Raw genomic sequence first — 20,930 nt, forward strand, 5'->3', positions numbered from 1 at the left:
GCGATATTTATGGATGGACGAATATTTTGTTAAGCTTTAATTTCGATAGCTCTGCCTTTTCTATGTGGAGGCTGCAAAAAATATTACATAATGTGTTGTACTCATAGAAATTAAATCCAATACGGGGTTTTTTGTTGTTTTTCTTTGTACGCACTCGTGTGTCTAAAATTTGGACCTACACTCTTTCACTTGCCACGCAAACTTCAATTACGCACAAATCTCTCCATTTACGCACAACCTGAACGCCCCTTCTCATAGGGTCCAACAATGACATCACATTTTGCAATTCCCACGTAGAGTCCAGCCAGCCAGTGCGCTCCCGCTGAGCTCCACTACACCTCGCTGTTTCCAGATGCAAGGCGCAGAAACTTAAAGAAGCAGCTGAATGTGTGGATGACGGAGTGTAACTTTCTGCGTGGGACTTTTGGCTTCAGAACTTGCCATTATGACACAATAATTTGTGAAGTGGGCTTCGTTTTTTCCTCAAGATATCTAATCTGGGCCTTTTTTAAACATTACTGTTAGAACTTTTATTGTAACATCTATAGGATTGGACACATGGACTATTTTATCCTCATCCTGGGACAATGACTAACTGCTCTTGGAGTTATCTTTATGAAGGGAATTAGGCTGTTTCAGAAAGATAACATTGTACAGTTCTCAAGAGCAATGGAATTTTGTTTGCATATTCAACTTCTTACTGCTTTTGTCTTGTGTTTTAAGGTAAGATAACTACTTCAAGCGTTCAGCTCCTTTTCTGCATGTCAGACTTTGTTAATCATCAGATTTATCTTTTTCAGGTCTGTGCTCAGGTGGTGCCAAATGAGAATCAAGCAGGTAGTGGCAAGTTTTCCAAATGCACATTGTGCTACACTTTTGTTTGCTATTAGATCAACATATCAAATGACCACTTCCTGGTTGGGATATATACAATAACTTGAGGAAACAATGTGCTCCAGTGTCTGTTTCTATGGAGGGATGTTATTTGTTTATGTCTCGTTAATCAGAATGGTCTGCCACATAAACAGCTTTTGCAGCTGTTTTTATTCATCATCATCAATCTCTTTATCCCACCAACGTCCAAAACTGGATGCTGGCGTAACAATAAACTCTGAGCAATGTCCTTTAGGGGCACTTGTTTACCTGTGATCTTTTTGTCCAGGCCTGCAGGTGTTGGCCACGGCTTCACATTATTGGCCTCTTGATGCAGTGGATGGAATTCATGAGCTGCTGGACCAGATTGGAAGCAGTCCGCGTTATGTCAGCGGCAGCGAAATAAGTACGAGCATACATGGCCGCCGTGTTTACATTCAGGTCCTTCCTGGAAAGACCTTTTTGTTCACTCCTGCCACGGTTATCCTGCCTGTTCAATCAAATTCAGTGTCTTGCAGAAAGTATTCATGCCCCTTAAACTTTGTCACATTCTGTCAACTTTACAACCAGAAATTGCATTCCTTGGGTTTTGATGTGATAGACCGCCAAAAAGTTGCGTATGATTATGTTTTTAGTTACTTTATAGAAATAAAATTGTGAAAATTTGTATTCAGTCCGTAGCACTCTGCAGTTATTGCGATAGGTCTTTCGTGGTGTGTCTGTATGAACTTTCCACACCTATTATCTGAAATGTTTGCCTTTTTTCCTTCGCAAAATTGCTCAAGGTCAATCAAGTCAGATGGATATCATCTTAAAGAGAAAATGTGAACTTTTATTACAGACTACTAATTAGATTTAGATCTGACCTTTGACTGAACCACTCGAATAAGAAAAATATACTTGTATCTGAAATATTTTATTGTATCTAAGACTATGTGTAGATTTGTATGGAAAGCTGCTTAGTCTCAAGTCTTCTGCAACCTCTAAAAGATTTGCTTCTAGTATCATCCTTATGCAGTCACATTTAATAAAGCTTGGCAGTATTGAGAAGTTAATTTATTTTAGTAACTCAATTCACTAAGTGAAACACATTAAATTGATTAATTACACACTGACTGATGCTTTCAGTTAAGCATGATGATTTTCTCCTCGCATCTAATGAAAACACAATATTTGAGTTTAGAGTATTGCTTCACTCCATTAAAAACATTGAGGTTTATAGTTGTTATGTGACCAAATTTGAAATGCCTAAAGGGTGTGAATACTTTTCCAAGCCACTCCATGACTTCAGGTTTGCAAGCCAGTTGTACTGAGTGAAACGCCATAAATGTTTAAGAGGGATCAGGTATGAATGCGAGCATGTTGTGTGGCATCACTCTGTGTTTACCTTCACCAGCATCACTCTGTTTCATACCTGTGCAGCACGTCCCTCCCGTTGTTCTTCTGTCACTTTTCCCTTGGTGGAAATTATGGTTTTTGTCTTCTCTTTTTGTCCAGCTGTCAGAATCCACAACCACACTGTGCTCCCTTCTTCCCATAACTCTTCCTATGTGTATACCAATGACTCTGCCTACACTAACATTTCTGCAATAGTAGGTGAGAATCCATCACTTTCCTCTCACACAGTCATTTGTGCATCACACACTGCAGCAAATCATCGCACACCTTTTGGTTCTTTGCTTGTTTGTCCTTGCCACACAAGCTCATAGCTTAACTGTATGTTATACATCCTGTAACTTTATCAATAGGTGTTAGTTAGAAGTCATTCATGTTGGTTAAATTAAAAGTACACAGAAAAACATATAAAACCGTAATATGCGCATCAAACTTTTTACTAATCTCACAATATTAAATCATGAAGCAAATGTGTTTCTGAAATTTATGTTTTGCTACAGACATTGTTGAAGGCGTACACAATAAGGGTATCTTTCTGGACTGTGATAACGGCGGCCTCTTTCTTTACTTTGGAAACTACCAGAACTCCTGCGTCAGTGATCTTAATCTCTGTGCTCTGGATGGTAAGTGCAGTGCATTTCATATGTTACACTTTCAGTTCTGTCTGGAGCAATGGGCCAAAATTCTAGAAAACTTTAGTGAGAAGCGTATGAAAGGATGCCCAAAACATTTTCAAGTAAGACAATTTTACCGTGACGATGGAAAAGTATGCTTTCAGGAAAGAAATAAAAACATTGTTTCTAATAGTTTTAGCAAATAATAACAATTTTGGTAATCCTAAAAGAACCAAAACTGAATACGTTTAGTCTTCATGTTAGAAAGTATAAAAAAAAAGGGAGTGTGTCTTTTTGAGCTGAATATAGCTGTACGTGTTATACACTATTGTAGGTTTTTGGAATAATATTTAATCCATTAAAACAATCTTTTTCTAGGTGTGACCTTCTCCTTTTTTTGGAAAAACGAAAAGCCAGATTCCAACTTTGCTGTGGCGTCTGGAGCGAAAGTTATCTCAAATAGCTTCACAGTCTTTGCAGACTCTCACAAGGGATGCGTGGAGCTTTACACGCGAGACGACAAACACAGATGGAGAGCGGAAATTCCCACTTCAGGTACTGCAAAAACAAATACTCCTTTTATAACATAATACTAATTGAGAAAATGATTCCTACACATCCATATGAATTGTGTTTAATTTGATCAAATCTTTAACTACACAGATTTATTGTTCTCATGGTCTTAACTGGCACCATATGCTCTCACTGTTGACTTGGCAAGTCTGTTTGCCGTAGCAAAAAAAAGGTGCATCTTATTCAATATGCAGCCATTTCCTGTGTAAAATGAAATTATGCCTGATGATTATGACTGGTGGACATAGATTTGATTTTGATGTGTGAAAATGCAATAGAACTTGACATGTTAACAAAAATGTTTATTTGCCGTAGAGAATTGTTTATATATATATATATATATATATATATATATATATATATATATATATATATATATATAATAATCTTTTTGATATATATATATATATATATATATATATATCAAAAAGATTATTTTGTCAATGTAGTATTCAAGATTGACTAAATCCTAACAACATAAGGTTTGATTAGAATTAATTTGAAAATGTTGGGTCAGTCATATTCATGGTGTGCGTTGACAAAGCTCCAAGGCTGATGTGTTTATTTGGGTTATATTAAGAGTAAACATACAGCATGAACTTGGTATCAGTTAATATTGCCAAAAGATTTTTGCCTGAGATCATTTTTGAGCTGGAGCAGAAATATAGCTGAGCTTTTTACCTCCCTTATGACTAGAATTCAAGCGACTAGAATTAACTCTGATTTTAAGGCTATGAGGGACTCCTGGCATTTTCCATCCACGCTAACTTGATGGTCATAGGAGGGTTAGACCTGCGACGTGTTGTCAATCAACAGAACATCTTAGCTGGAATTACCAGGGAAAAGGTTTACATGCGATCTTGTTAGGACAGATTTAAAAACTGTATTTCTATTGCAGTAACATTTTGTGGCTTAACCATAAATGTTTTGCTCTGGCTGCTCGACATTTTGTGAAGAGGCATCATAACTCAATCTGGGTTTGAATTCGCTGTTCCAGAAGATCAAAAGCTGCCTGATTCTCACAGGGTGTCATGCCAGACCTGTAGCACAGAATGTCCTAATCTGTCAGCTGTCCCTCTTCCACTTCACAAGTGCGAGGAAAACATTAAAAGGGTGATTTAATGAACCCCTGGGCGTTATGTGAACAACTTTCTTAATTAAAACTGAAAATAGAGCGGTACTCAGAGGGAATTCTGAATGAGTTGAGAAGTGGTGGAGGTCTTGGCACATATGGTTTATATTGTAAGCAAAAGGGAAATGTATTGTGGTCTCCAGGCAGATGTGTTTTCACACAGTGAATGTATTGTCCTGTGGGACCTTCTTGTTGTTCATTTACTTCCTTGTACTTTGTAATAGCAAATGTTTTGGGAAATACTAAGACACATATGTTGATGAACTGCGTAAACGATTTCAATCGCAGATGTTTCATCAACAAGAAAAACATGTTGACTGAGTAAGGAGTGCATACTAATATTTTCGCCTAAGCATTTTGTCAAAAAAAGAGAAATCCAGTCTATTATGAAAATGTCCACTTCAGTTTTTAATGTTCAGCTTTAGCTCTGGACCTATTAAAATTAACACCACACAGAGAATAGGGCTGCTGATAACTTTTTCAAAGTAACCACTCTAATAGTTTTAGATGAAATCAAATTTTGTAAAGGCAGACAGAGAACCTGGGACTAGCAGCTGAGGCCTCTGCTGATATCACATAGACCAGCCTTTTGGTAATAAGTATCACCTGAGTAAATGTTGGTTTTTAAGCAACAGCATCTTTGCAATATGACTTTGTAAGATAAAAGGACAAAAGAGCCTTTTCAGATTGTTGTGTTATGATATACATTTTTGAAGCGTGGAGTTGTTTTGTGCATTGTATTTTAACCTAAAGGCAAAAATTTACACAAATATAGTTTGAGAAATGATCAGAAAGATTCCCAAAACTCGGGAAAGTCTGAGGTTTTTCACCAACTCTAACTTCTAAATCCAATATTGCTTTGTATTAGAAACCTTTTCTGATACTTTGAATCTGAATTAATCAGTCACACATTGCTGTATAACGCCCTGACTTCAGAGTTTAGTTGCAGACAAACATACTAGTCATTATTTTGACAATGAGAGAGGGTAGTCTGGCCATTTAGCACAATAACTAAACAAATTCTCCTGGTTCTCCAAATTGGAACTGGAACATGTTTATGTTTGGCTGCTTAAGTATATGGGATATAGTGCAAGGGGCCTCCACCAGCATAGCTTTTTGTTAAATATCAGTCATTAGATTGTAATTATTATGCCTCTATTCACATTATGAATAACTAATGCTAAAATGTTATCATTTAAGGTGGACCGAGTTCCATCAGTGTTGCTTGTCACAGTTTGAGAACGCAGGACTGAAATGCATTTATTTTGGAGTTTGTATAGAAAAAAGGCGCTGTAGCATTAGTACATTGTTTCTATGATTCACAACAAACATATAAAATAATTATATTTTGTAGGTAATTTGCTAATTGATTTTATAGCATGACAGAAAACTCCTTTCAATACATAACATGCACATTGAAGTATTTATATCTTACAAATGAGTCGCTTAGCTAAAACATACATTTCCTTAAAGAATAGTTTAACTAGTTGAGTCTTGACATTTAACCTGTCAGCATATCAACTTCAGGAGGCCATCTTTTTGTGTTTTTGTCTTGAGAAGACTGACTTTTGAGAGCAATGTGGAGGCACCATTATATCTTTTCCCTTACATGTGAGAACAGAACGGTTAATTGAACTAATAGGAAATCCAAAAACTACTTTCTGTAAATAATTTGTTTTACAGCAGCGTTTTTTAAAGAAATGTTTTGATTGATCTCTATAATTATTTTTACATAAGTATTCCATTTTGAAAAACAACAAGACATGACATTTTTGCAACCTATCATTAAATATTATTGCTATCCCATGATGCCTACTGTCTTAATAGTTTGGTTTGTAAACTCCCTACAAATTAAACTTAATGCTGATGTTAGTTTTCCATCATGCCATAAACAATTCAATAAAGATATGTAGACTTCCTTTTGAAAAGTAGATCAACCCATAAAAGTATTTTTATCTATGTGAGCATTCGTTGAATGCTGTTTAATTGTAATTTTTCAGTAAATAGTTTGGGTTTTTTTTCTAATTTTTTCTATTTTAGGCTCATATTGGACACATGTTCTGTTCACCTGGACCAAGAAGGACGGTCTAAAGGTTTTCATCAATGGGACTTTGTGTGACGGTGATCCCTCCGGCTCTACCTCAGAGAGTTCTGCGGACTTCGGTTCTGACGTTTTCCTTAAAACCGAGAACAACAAGGCGCATCGTCGTTATGTAATGCGGGCTTTCGATGAATTTGCCATCTGGAAAAGGGCCCTTTCTCCCCATCAGATCAAACTCTATTACAGAGCAGCTGTAGGTAGGACAATGTGCTCTCTTGGAAAGTATTTCCTGTCTTTCTAGCACATGCAGTCTTGCAGTCTTTGTCTATTAAAATGCTTCCTCCCTTTTCACTCTGAGCAAACAGGGGTTAACGTTAAATTACCTTCCATCTTGACAAATCTCATCCGTGACGGACAACAACAATACAAACTGTGCACAAGCACACGCCCCTCTGCTCTCACACAATTTAAGTTCGCAGCTGAAATAGTTCTGCCTTTTAAGTATCTAACCAAGTGTAGAGGCATGTTGAGTCGCAGAAGGCAGATCATTTTAATTTAATGTGACAAGTTACAACATGCAAGGAGCTAACCTCCACACTCCTGAATGTTTCTGTTCTGTTTACCTCCTCTGGTCAGCGGAGGGCCATAAATGGAGATGGAGGAGATTTTTAAAAATAACAACTTTCTGTCGAGTGTTAATCCAAATTAGAAAATCCTAGCGCCGCCTTAGAAATTCTCAGCGCAATACGATATGCATGGTAAGCTGTATCTCATTCATTTGTGTTTCACATTAATTCCTCAGGGTGATTGGTAGCTGCATATGCAAAGTGTTACTGCTGTGCTGTGATACATGAAGCATTTAAAAAATGCTCTGAGCTCTCTCCTCTTCTCTTATAATAATTCCATAAATGATATAATTCACAGGTCATTTCTGGACACCAAATAGACTGGCTGTTCTTGCTAACAATATCTATTTTTAGCTCTCAGTGACTCGCCTACTATGTTAACTTTTTCTTTCAATCAAAGAAGAGCAGAAATGATTCAGACTCACATCCCTAAAGCGCACCCAAACATGGTCATTTTATAGTAGCTTGTAAGAGCTGGCTTCATTAAATAAGTGTAAAGACTTTTAAAAAAATTATCTAAATCCTGTGCAGTCTGTGTAGTGGCAACATTTGTGTTTGATCATTCATGTCTAACAGAGGTTGCAAGGATCTGGCATTTGTTCTTTTATGACTGCCGAGTGCAATCAAAATGTAAACTTTATGCTGATAAAATCCAGCTACAGAACAACAGCCTGATCTGGCTAGGTTCCCAAAGCACCAGAAATAACAAAATATCAAAAAAGGAACGAATACAAAAAAAGATAACCAGATATGCAGGTCAACAGTCTGGTGAGTATTTTGTACTTCAAAAGAGCCTTTTCCTTTTTCTTTTTAGGTCAGGATGTGGTTTCTGCTACAACACACGGAAATGCTTTGGATGTCCCTACTACTGCAGCAACAGGTGTAAGTGTCTTGGAAGTGTTTCTACCCCTTTCCCAATTCTTACCCCAATTAATACCAACACATTGCCACACTGAAAAATTCAACATTTAATTCAAGTTTCTATGTTATTAAATTCTATGTTAATACTTAATAGTGCTCACAAAACCACAGAGACAGAATTATTGGTACACCTGCTGTCATTACTTTACCTTATTTTCCCAGTGCCATGACGCTTAGTCGTCTAACAGCATTTGACTCTTCCTCTTTGAACAGTCTCTACATCATCCAGATTCCTGGTGCCTCGCTTTTCCTTAATTGAACCCAGGTTTCCTATATGTCAGGAGAGTGGGAGGTCCAAAAGGTAGATTTTGTTCTTGGTGAACCATTTCTGTACTGATTTGGCCATGTATTTTGGATCATTGTTCTATTAATAGTACCTACGACAGACCTTTTTTTCCACGTTTACTGGTTGAATCCAGCAGTTCTTTACTTAAAACATCCTTGAAAGCAGTTTAGGGTGATTTGTAATCTAATTAATTTTTCATGGCATTTGGAGGGAAAAAGGACCCATAAGTCCTATTCTTGTCTTTTTGCACATATTCACGTCACTTGGTTTTGTTATTATCAGAAAGCTCAGTGTAAATTTCATCTGATCAAAGCATGCTGCGAGTTGAGGTCCCAGGGGAGTTTGTGTTTGTGATCGTAGTGCAGATAAGGCTTTTCCTGCAATCACTCCCAAGCAGCCGGTTGGCTTGTAGATGAACCTTTGGTGACCCCCCAAGATGACACACTTTGCTGCAGTTCTCTAAAGCTTTGGAGAGTTATTTACCCCCATTATCATCCTGCTACTGTGCATGGTGGCAAGGTAAATATGTGTCCAGCCCAGTAGCTTAAGGGCCTGTGTGTTAAGGAGTGCTTAAACTCCACGGAAACAGAAAATGATCCATTGGTAATTAAACATAGAATTCAAGATAGTCAGGAAATTTGTGTTTGGTTGATTCACTTGTTGTAACAAAGCTTTTTCAAGATAAAATTCCATCCGATAAAAAAGCCAGTTCATTTGCCTTCAAAAGGAGCCGCAGTTGTAAGGAAGATGCATTTGTGAGTTGAGCACCAAAGATAAGATTGGGCGTCATCTCTACCAATGCTGAACAGCCTATTCTGCTACTGACTCGTTTGGTCTTGTTTGTTGGATTGGAAGATTGACTGGTTGATTGATTCCACTAACTTGACAAACAGGGGCATCAGTAGGAGTACAACAACTTGGCACCCCCTCCTCATGCTTATCACCATTTGGTCAGACACTGCTGTGGGATGGCATCCCATTCTTTAACTGGCATTTGTTGCAAGTCAGACAAAATGCTTTTGCTGATCAATCTGACACAAACAGAACGGGAAAGCGTCTGTGGGTTGACAACTTGAAGAACAGAGTTTGCCTCTGGTTGCAGAGTCCAAAGCTTTGGCAGAGAGGATTTGACACATTTTTCATTTTAGATTTTATTTTATGTTTCCACACATCTGTACCAAATGCCAATAAACGTGCCTGACAATGTCCTTCAGTTTTTTATGTTGTTTATTTCTGCTGGTGGCCAAGTATTTAGATCAGTTGTAGGTACAAATCATAGAAACATTATTAAACGTCTCTCTAGATATCTTTTTTTCCCAATGTTTAATATCACTCTCCTTTTGTGGGCCAGCAGCAACTATAAAATATGACAAATTATGACCTCTAATCAAACCAAATTGACTCTGTATGACCTCCAGCTGGTGGAAAATATTTATTTTGGTCAAACAACCACATTGCCTTGCATTAGACTATGAGCAGATTGTGAAAAATCACTTTTTAGACATCGGTTGTCATCATCAGTTTGAAACAACCAAAAACTGATAAAGTACAAAACGGTGACTCTGGACTCAACAAGTAAATTATAATACAGCTTAACATCAACATTATCTGAGTTTTAAAAGGAAATGCAGCAGCTACAAAGAAAAGGGATCGGGAGGGAAATAATCACCAAAATAAACACCAAAGTTGTCACAGGAGTGGGAAATGGGGGTCTTTTGCTTCAAAATGCACAAACAATTCATTACTCACCGAGGCACTGTTTTCATTTTGTCAACACATAAAAAGAAAGATATTGAGAACACATGTGAAGAGACCTGCTTATGACTGACTTGGGGGTAGAAAACATACTCAGAAAATGGCTGCGTCTCATCACAGGAGAACAGCTTCTTCTAACGCACTGTATGGAGAAACAGCGATGCATTTACTTAGAGTATTCCCCTGAAACCAATCACTTCATGTTCTGGGTATGTTGGAGCTCCGTGTTTATTCATAAACTCCCTCCAAATGATTTTTGCGCTGTCTCCCCAGAGAGCTTTTGAAGTGAGTCCTCCTGTGATCAGCGGTCACCAGGAGGTGGTCCAGAGCTCCCAGGGGCCGAGCACCAAGCCCGTGTTGGACTTCCTCAGCACGCTGCCCAACAGGACAATTCCTCACAATGCTGCCGACAACCTCACCCAGGTCCTGGAACACAGCACAAAAGAAAAAACCTAGCACTACACTTTCAAAACAGGATCACACACAGACACAGAGGCCACCCATGTGCAGATGATGATGTCGTCCGCTCTCTTCCTTCTAGGCTTTTCTCAAAAGCGTGGAAGAAGTTCTGACTTCTCCAGGATTGCCAGAGGTAAATGAGGCCACTCTGTTGTTGTGTAAGGTCCAAACGCGACAAGATATAGCAGAAGCAATCTGACTGTTGCTTAGAGCTGAGACACAAAAGCGGGTCACTGACTCTGAGTTTTTAACGCTGCATATTTTTGGCATGAGAGGCACTTGAAACTCTGACAGTAAAAGACATTAATAGTGCTTTCGCTTAAACAGAAGTGTTAAAGGAGGTTATTTCACAGCACTGCCAAAAATAAATATGTTACTAAAGCAACATATTTAAAGGAAATATGACGCTTCCTTTGATCAACAGTTATCCTGGTCAAATCTCACTGCTCTGATATTCAAAAAATTCAAGTGAGAATCTGTGGAAATATATTAGCAAGCCACATTGGCTGTGCTAAAGTTACTTAGATTAGGCAAACATTTCAGTCTCTACACTCAGAAAAGAGAATAATTGATCCAATTTAAATAAATTGCTCCAGTTTGTAACAAGTAACTAAATTAAGTCCATCCACACCAGTTTATCATGTTTATTAAACTCTCAGGTTGACCAAATTTAATAAATAAACTTGGGTAAACTTAATTGAACTAATTGTAACCAATTGAAGCAATTTGTTGAAGTTGGAGCTACATTCTCTTTTTTTCTCGGTGTAAATATGTAAAGTTGAGATATATACCAAAAACATGCAATGTGGCTGCAGTAGAAGGTGGTTCTATGAAGTATTGACCCAGGTGGGAGCCCAATTTTTACTCATTGGAAATTTTGAAAATCATGTATCATTTTCTTTTAACTTCATATTTCTCAAATATTACTACTTTTTGTGACACTGATTGGCTTTTAAATTAATTATTTGCACGTTAGACTCAAATAAGACTGCTTTCCTGTAAAGCTGATATGTCTTTAATGTGAACTACAAAATACAAAATTACCTTTGAAATTCAACTTAATGTATAGAAGAAATCTGATAAACTGAAGCAACACATTGAAAGGCAGCAAAATTTGACCTTTTCCTGTGATAATCATTCGTCAGCAGGCCGACCCGGTGGTCAGCAGCTTGATTGAGACAGTGGACATCGTGATGGGACAAATGGTGACCAAGCTAGAGTTCAGCTCTGGCTCTCCCTTTTCCCTGGGCGGAACGTCTTTGGTTGCAGGTCAGAAAGATGTCAGCTCTCCCTCTGCTATATAGACCAACTTTCACTCCCCAAACCTTTCTCTTTACAAATCACATTGGTTTTATTGTTTGCTCCTGAGTTTATTATTCTCTCTTTTTTTTTTTCTAAACTCTGATCCCCGCATCCCCCCCACAGATTACTCCCTGATGAAGCTGCCACAGAACTTCAATCTGCCACATTACCGCTTTCCCACACAGGGGAAGAATTACATCTCAGTGCCTGGGGAGGCATTTGCAGTGCACAGTAAGTGTAAATAACCCATGTTCATGTTTTAATGTCATTTTTTTTCAATTGGCGAGGTAGACTCTACCATTTAAAGTGGACCACTAAACATTGAATTTGCAAAACAAAAATATCAATCTAGGAAGTTCTTGTTACAATAAGCTGAGATGTAAGACTGCTAGCTGCATGCGGTCTAAGATGGGATTAGGGTGAAAGCCTTTGTTTGGATTTATAATGCCCTGCAGAAACCCACCTATGATTTTACTGTAGGTAGTTACCCTTTCATTTAAAACAGAACAAATAAAAGTTGTTCCTCTTTTTTTTCCACTTCACTTCGTCATTAAAAAGAACGGGCCCCTGCAGTGGACTGAGGGAGAGGAGTAATTACACTGGGCATTAAAGCGTTGTTTGTTCGACTTTGCGTTCAGGTCGGATTCCCCCGGCTCCATCTGTGTTCCTCCATGCCGTGTTCTGGCACGCAAACACAAAAAATAAACAGCTTAAATAATTCATTTACAAACTCGTATCGAAGAGGAATGAACGTTATGGCTTGACACACCAGAGTCGGGGCCAAATTAAGTTATAGGCCTGAATACCTGGCAGCATAAAATGCTCAAAGGGCAGCTTTTATATCCTAATAGAGCACGGAGAATGCAACGCATTGGAGTGTTCAGACGGTGTTTTCTTTGTTCATTCTTTTCTTTTGGAGAACCGAACAAGGAAACTGACCAGGACGTGGTCCTCTGTGAAACTTGCTGGGAGGCTTTCGGTTGGAATAATATTTCTATGAACTTTTCGTGCACATTTGCTTGACATATTCGAGCCCTTGTTGTCATTCTCAGCGGGCTTCAACCTTTGAACAGAGGAACAGGGTCATTAGGAATTTCCTCTGATTTCACTTTTTATCTCGTCGTATGGAGGTGGGAACGAGCTGAAGGAAAGGTCAGGGGAGGGGCACCGGACCTCCTGGTCTGCCACTGAAGTCGTGGAAATATTTCATAAGTATTCCCCGTAACCACGTGGCATTCTCCCTTTCACCCTTGTGAGACTATACTCCTCTCCCATTAGCCGGCTAGTGCCGGCGTGCGGTGGCAATGTGCCGTTAATTAACTTCCCTTCTTTGTGAGCATTTTAGCGATCCTGTCGTACATTCCCATTCCTCCTCTCACTCCGCCTCCGTGTGTCTACTTCTTGTCTTCAGCTCAAACCACCATTGTTGGCCTCTTCTACCACAACATGCACAAGTACTACAAAGAAATCAGCCCAGCCAAGACGAGGTAAGAGGAAGGGCTGACCTTTTGTGCTCCAGCTTGTGGGAATTGTTTTTTAAGTTCAAGCTATTTGAAAGAAAACTGAACCAAGCCCCTCTCTTTGTGCTAACTGTGTGGGAAATTGTGTCCAAGGGCCTCAAACTTCCTGACGCTCAGAACAGCTGAAGCCTGGAGCCAGGAGCTTATCTGTACTTTATGCCTATCTCTCATCTCACCACTCAGCTTCCACTGACTGATACACCCTGCTATTAACACGCCATATCTGAACCCCCCCACCCACCCACTTACTCTCTCAGTCATTGTCACATCACTGTGGCATCTACTGTTGCATCTACTGTCTCGAGACATCTACTGTTGCTGTTATAATCCACTTGATGAACATAAACACAGCAATCAGGCGACTTTAATCTTCAGTAAAACTGATGTGACAGTGACTTGCAGAAGTATTTATAAGCCACTAACGTTTTGAGATTTTGGGGGCAGATTTACTGTTGTAAGTTTGATCGTTTTAATTGTGAAGCGGAAGAAAGCATACACATGATTTCCCTTTTTTTTAAAACAAACCTCTTTGCTCTGCTACCTCTACAAAATCTTGTACCCAACTTACTTAAGAAAAGGCTAGAGTCTTGTACGTAACTCGGAAAGTAACACTGCACATCACCATGAACATACCACCTCCATGGCAGTATTATGGTATCGAGATGTTTTTTCTTCAGCAGTACAGAGTTGTTTGGGAAAATGAACGGCGCTAAAATACAGGACAAAGGTGGAAGAAGTTGAGGTTATAGAAGACTTTGCAGAGATTCACCTTCCAGCAGGAAAGCGGCATACAGCCAGGATGGCTAAGATTGGTGCACATGAAAAATTACCGAGTGGCCACATCAAAGTATAAACCTAAACTGTGGTGATACTTAAAAATGTATGCTCATACATGCTCTCCATTCAGGCCAACTGAATTTGATTTATTTTGGCAGGAAGATTGAGCAAAACCTTCAGTCCCTAGCTACACAAAGCTGCTATGCAAATACTGATAGAGGTAATGGAGTTTATACACTTTTCAGATTTTTAATAGTAAAATGTTTTTAAATTATGTCTATATTTTTCATAACACTTGACTAGTTATAGTCAACCCCCCCAAAATCTCAATAAAATCCAAAGGATTTATGGCTGTAAAGTCAAACAATGTAAAAAATAAATAAATAAAAGTCCAAGGGTGTAAATACTTTTTTATGGCACCATATAGCCCCTTTCCAGATGTTTGTGACCTATGGGACTTTTATGTGGATGAAAATGTTCCCTTCCATCTTGATGCTGGTATGATCATAATGTCACATATCAGATGATGCTGGAAAAACTGGTGGCTGTCAGTTTAATTCATTAAAAAGACAGATGGCCAAAATCCCATCTCAGTGCTACTGTGCTGTTTCTCCGGGCTTGTGTGTGACACTCATGTGTCAGTAGCCAACTTTTAGTATGCTAGTTTAAAATGCAAAACGCTCTTCAGTGTTGAGCTATCAAGTGTTGAAATGTATCCTTATTTTTACTGGGTTGTTGTTTTTTTTTTTGCTTTTTTTTCTCCAGGATTACCAAAGCAGCTGACTACAAGGATCACAAGATCCAGATAGCAAGCTGCCTGATTTCTCTGAAAGTGGAGCCTTTACCACCATTGTTGGTCAACCATTCTGGAGCACCGCTCATCAAAATTGTCCTCACCCACTTTCTGGTAAGAATAACCCAGTTAAGTTCTCAGACTCTTCTTGTTCGACTCATGTACTCCCCACTTAGTACATGAGTACTTAGTACATCTTCCTTCAAACGAGTAACGCTGTCGGTCGAGAGACACACCTTATCAGACGCTTCGTGGTTTGCTTATTGCAACAGCAGTTGGATGCGCTCACAGGAAATCCATCAGCTCTATTTATGGCGCTCTCTTATGTAAGAAGATGAGTGTCCACAACTGGATGAGGCTCGTGGAAGCAGGACCCTATTTTGGTTTTTCTCAGCCTGCTTGAATTATTATTTTTTTTTCCACTCGCAGAGCATGTGGCGTCCAGAAAGCAAACTGATTATAGATATTTTGAATTGCAAGCTTGTGGCGCTTTGAAGCAACAATGCCTCTCTTTTACGAATAACGATTTTTTTTTCAGGTTCTTTGCAAAGGAAATCATGCCAGTTTAGCGTAGCAAATGTTATTGAAACACGTAATTTCTATATTCTTTGAAAAGAAAATGTGTGTTGTATTAACTTTGTCTCCCGTGGTGGCGTGTTGTTTTTTGGTTTTAGAAATTCTCAGGCTATGCTTTTTGCCCTAATGATGTGCGCTCATAAGCATAGGCCAGCCAAACGATGGAATTGATAAAGGAGTTATCAAACCCAGTTGGGCAAAGCCCCCATCACAAGCCCCGTTGTGATGCTGTAACTCATTTAAAAGTCCCACAAGAATTACTCAGTTTCTGTTGAAGTACTACTAATACCCTCCTTTCCTCTCTCTCATAAAAGCGGGAAAGAAGCTCATGCTGTGTCATAAAACTGTACTAACGTTGCTTTGTTTGCCTTTACCCCCACCCCTCCCCTTGGTGAAATAAATATTGATGCTGTAATTATATGGCCTGACTCCTGTTCCAGTGATTCCTCTGTTTGTTTTAGCAGACACCACGGGGGTGTGAACGACGCTCACCAGTTCAGCTGTCATTCCAGTTCAGGCGTTTCCATTTTCGTTGGATATAAATCTGCTTTGTGGAATTTCTCTTCAGTGTTCACGCTGATTGAAACGTTCAGTGCCAGCTCATTTCGACCTGATCTTAGCTGAGATCATTCATCCAAGTAGAGACGTTCTAGAGGTTCTGTCATGATTATGCGTACAACCCTTGTGGCCAGGATTATGTCCACAAAAATGAGCTAGTATGCTATAACTGGTTTGCTGCTCATAGCTGTGGTCAAGAGAGCTAAAGAGAGACTATTTTTGGAGCTTTTATGTTTTCTGGCTGTTATAGGATGCTTATCACCTTCTTAGCTTGGAGGTTTGGAGGAAATTTTAGACAGTACAGACCGTACAGTACAGGACAATCACACAGTTCCCGTTTCCAGTTTCCAGGAAGGTTTGAATGTTTGACTCATCCAACAAAAATTTAAATACATCATTTTTCAATCTGTTCATTTGATCGTTTTAAAGACACAGTCATTACGGCTTTGTCTACTTGAATTCTTTTCAGGTTTTCTGGGCAGAAAACGTCAAAGAAACCGACAACACTGAGTGATTTTTATAGCCATTTATTTGAAGACCAGCAACAGTGATAATAGATACTCTTATAGAAATATTGCTGAAGTCTATGAAAGTAATTTTGAACATCTTCTGCTGTGAAGTATTTAAAAATACTTATACTTTACTATTATGATCAATATACTTACATCAAATCAATCGATTTGGTATGTTTGCCTGATAGCAGCAGTTTAAAAAAATTACCTTGTTTCTGCCGCAGCTTTGAAAGAGATGGTGGAAACAGTGTGGTACTTCAGCTCCTCTCACCATTTCTTGCAGGATCGCCTAGCCTGCCATATTGCATGAGACGTAAGCAGACTTTCCACCACAGCCCCACTACAGCTGCTTTTCTCACATGAAAAAGTTTCAAATCACCCAAAAAATGACTAAGATAATTAGAGTCAATTCACAGCATAACATTATTTATTATCTCTGGATTCTAATATCTGGTTGTGCTGCTTCTGGTAGCAATATCTGCCATCAGCCATTTGCTTAAACTGGCAATGAGTCTCCTACATTGCTGTAGAGGAATTTTGACCAGATTTTTTTTTTTTGTCACATTATAGGAGTGTTGAGCATGTGGCCATGCTGCAGATTCCTGATTGGGTTCAAGTCTGAACTTTGGCTAGACCATTCCAAACCATTCAGTGTTTTTAACCACTCGGTGATGAACATGCTAGTGTGCTTCAGATCACTGTCAGTCCAAGTGTAGGCCTAAGATCACAAACTGGTGACCGGACTTTGTCCTTCAGAATATGCTGGCAGAGAGCAGAATCCATTGTCCTCCTTATTATGGCAAGTCGTTGGGATCCCGAAGCAACAAACCAGCCCCAGACCACCATACTACCCACTCCATGTTTGACTGTTGCTCTTTTTTTTCCTGAAATGTTTCACAAAATGTCCTCTTTTTTTATTAGTCAGTCTAAAAAATATGACGCTTATATGAATATGAATGTTTGAGTAATCTTGTTTGGTTAGCCACTCTTAGTTAGGTTCATCACCTTTTCATATTTTGTGGATAATGAGTGTCGGTATCATTTTATTACTATCCCCATAGGGAACATTTACTGCCACCAGATGAAAAACATACACAAATGCAGACACGGATATGGCTCTCATTTGGGACTTTGCTAGAGTCCCAAAAGCCTCAGAAATGGTGTTGTAACCCATTCCAGACTTATAAATGGCACTGGCTTTGGTTTTCATCTGTTTTTGAATTTATTTAGATTGATGCGTGATGTGCTCCTTTTGGAGATCTTTAGACACGTACTGCTTCTGTGACTGCAGTTTATAATCTAACGGGTGTTGATTATCAGAAACAAACACTGCACAAACAAACACTCACTGCACACAATCGGCCTCTGTATCCAGAAATGTACGCTGGAGCTGTGTGACACAGTGGACTGCCATCTATCTCTGAACTCCGTGCAAAAATATATCCGACTTCTTAGAGCATGAGCTCATCTTGTATAAATAGGTGTACAGTGGACACATGCTCTTTGGTTGGATCACTCTACATTTCAGTTTTCTTTAAGTAAACACAGTCAGTCTTCATTAAATGCGTACCAAGGATGAAGTTGCAAAACCTGTCAGCAGAGATGATACTGGGCTACATCGGTATCCACGGCCTCGCTGACCTGTAAAGGTTTTTCTCAGAGATATGTTGGAATTTAAAAGAGAGAGTTTCTGTCATCAAGATGATAGCTTTTCCTGGGAGCCTGGAGTGTTTTTTTTCCCTTTAGGACAACTCCATATTTCAACTGTAAGACTTATAACAGCATAACTTCAAAGATTGATGTGCTGCAGTCCAGATCTAAAAACTGTTTGCCGACCATGAAACTGAAAGTTAAATGGTGACAGAATTGCCCGGCAGAAATGTTACCTTACAAAGAGGATGCATGTGTACACCAATAAGATTATGTTTTTATATAAATTTTTTTTAATGTATTTAGGAGTAAAAGCAGTGTAAGTTGATAAAAATGTATTCAACCAAATAGCCCCACTCTAGATAATGTGCCTCCAAACAAATGGATATAATATATACATCATAAAATATGCTTTTCTTCAGAAAATTGAGTCTTTATGGCCTGCATTAGCTAGCTTAACTTCAAATTTGTCCTGCCATGGCACAATTTCCCCATCTAAATTTTGTATTTTATCCAACGTGCCTCTGTAGAGGAGTACTCAGCAAGTCTATTTAAACATTGTGGATGTCTGAAGCAGAAACGTGCAAACTCCCTTATTAGTCTTTCCATGCTGCCATAGCTACAGGTCTTGTGTGCCGTCTGCAGTATAAACAGTCCAGATCTCTCTGTCTTTTATCTGACACTTGCTTTGATAGAAGGAGAAAAAAAGCAGAAACTAGATTGATGGGATCGGCAACCTGTAAATAACTTTGCGTCATGGCAGGTGCTCAGTCGAGCTGAGGTCAAAGCCATGTGGTTGATGTCGGATCGACCCTGCTCTCTTGATTAATGCCCTTTTGATTCAAAGAACAGCTCAGCGGAGCAAATCAGCAGCCGACTCGGTTGGAATTAAGTTACCGTTGCCTCTAATATGGCGCGGAGCAGATTCAACAAACTGACAAGGCGTTAGCAAGATCGTTGGATTCCCACATGCTTTTCTCACTGCATTAATCTGTGGCGTTGACTGGAGTCTGTCACCATCACTGATTTATTCCTGCCATTTGTGGTTGTGGTTCCGTTTGGGAAACCTTGAGTAGAGAACAGAATTAAGGATTGTGAGGCATTGGCGTCTGTAGGTAAACATTAATAGACTCGTACAGAGACATGCAGCACTGTTTGGTCCTCTTCGTCCATCCTAACATCGCTGGTATTGTGTAAACAAGCTGAAAGGCTTATCGTACAACAGTGTACGGTGAAATGAAAGATGATTTGATCAACAGATTTCGATAAGGGTAGCTAAATTTTATAGCAGTAATGGTAATGGTTGCCTCGCTGTGTCTTAAGTCAGGTCAGCCAGCACAATGCTGAAACTGAATCAAAAGATGCTTCAGCTAAGAGATGTGCACACTTTGCATCAGGGTTATTGCACCATTTTTTTTTCTCCCTTCAAACTGATTTTTTAAAATTGTTTTTCAGTTAATCTGTGCAGGATGTACTAAAAAACTGGTGTTTTAACAACACACAAAAAGAACTTTGTGTGCTGATGTCGCGCGCTTACCTGGAACATCATGCTTAACAAATTATGACATTCAGAATATGACAAGGCTATATCTCTTCCATTTGCCGTGTCATGCACTTTTAATCTATAATTAAAAGCTTTGTGAAAGGGATTTGGCAGGAGGTAACCATGAATGTAGCTGCAGAACAGGAAAATGCAACGCTCTGTGTTCATAAAGACGTCTGCTTCCTTGAAATCTAGAAGGTAAAAAAACTGCTTGGTTGCTAAAATAAGCGCAGAAAGAGAGCTTAGCCTATCTGATACCCACAGTTAATTTTTGTACTCAAGCTGCTGATATCAGCTCTCTCAGTCAAAATAATGCTCGCGCCTTTCTTTGTCAGTCTTTTTATAGCTTCTAGAACACGCCTAAACTTAAACCTTGTGGGCAAAATACTCTCCTCCGCCTCCCTCTCCCTCAGCCACCCACACCCATCCATACACCAACACCCACAGAGAAACACAAACCGTGTGAGCCAACACACTGATCAATCGCAGATGGAGCTCTGGTCATTGCCATTCCTCACTTGCCAGAAGTATTTAGAGACTTTCATTATAGTCCCTTTCTCAACACCCCCGTTCGGCTATATATCATAACTCAAATGTCACAAATGCTGTTTCTGAAAAAATCTACAGCCTAAGACATTAGGTTTTCTGAGTAAGACCTAATTTACTACTGTTATGATCAAATTCGAAACGTGTCTTTGTGGTGCTCTAGTAAGTTTGTGGATGTAACATTTCCTTTTCTTAAAAGGTTAGAGGAAAACGTCTCACGCAAAATAATCTGGCTCTCCACCCAGGACAGAATTACTCTGGGGACATCATTACCACAAAAAAAGATGCAATTTGTAATTTCCACCCCAAACCAGTTTTCTTTTGCTTCATCACATGTCCAGTCAAAGAGAACTCAAGTAGCTGTCTAATGGCTCTAAGGGTAGTCTGATCCATTTGTTCAAAGCTGCTTTAAAATTCAAAATATATACTTGTGTAGTGGAGTCATCTATAAAATTCATTTTGGAAAATAAGCTAGTTC

At 39.0% G+C, this 20,930-nt stretch overlaps 1 protein-coding gene across 3 annotated transcripts in view; it reads left to right on the plus strand.

Annotated features, from left to right (window-relative positions):
* Positions 1-290: 290 nt before the first annotated feature.
* The window catches only part of adgrd1 (adhesion G protein-coupled receptor D1), a 35,405-nt gene continuing 14,765 nt past the window's right edge, over positions 291-20,930 (plus strand). The window contains exons 1-14 of one of the 3 annotated variants that reach the window (XM_028034665.1): positions 291-723; positions 801-837; positions 1,163-1,279; positions 2,371-2,469; positions 2,769-2,891; positions 3,261-3,437; positions 6,628-6,885; positions 8,069-8,136; positions 10,490-10,639; positions 10,758-10,808; positions 11,821-11,944; positions 12,101-12,208; positions 13,389-13,464; positions 15,040-15,181. In XM_028034665.1, coding sequence (XP_027890466.1) covers positions 616-723; positions 801-837; positions 1,163-1,279; positions 2,371-2,469; positions 2,769-2,891; positions 3,261-3,437; positions 6,628-6,885; positions 8,069-8,136; positions 10,490-10,639; positions 10,758-10,808; positions 11,821-11,944; positions 12,101-12,208; positions 13,389-13,464; positions 15,040-15,181 — 1,638 coding nt within the window. In that variant the 5' untranslated portion in view covers positions 291-615. The remainder of the gene's footprint in view (positions 724-800; positions 838-1,162; positions 1,280-2,370; positions 2,470-2,768; positions 2,892-3,260; positions 3,438-6,627; positions 6,886-8,068; positions 8,137-10,489; positions 10,640-10,757; positions 10,809-11,820; positions 11,945-12,100; positions 12,209-13,388; positions 13,465-15,039; positions 15,182-20,930) is intronic. The other 2 variants (XM_028034666.1, XM_028034667.1) reach the window with 2 other exon arrangements.

The sequence above is a fragment of the Xiphophorus couchianus genome, chromosome 12 (assembly GCF_001444195.1).
Source record: "Xiphophorus couchianus chromosome 12, X_couchianus-1.0, whole genome shotgun sequence".
Lineage (NCBI taxonomy): Eukaryota > Metazoa > Chordata > Actinopteri > Cyprinodontiformes > Poeciliidae > Xiphophorus > Xiphophorus couchianus.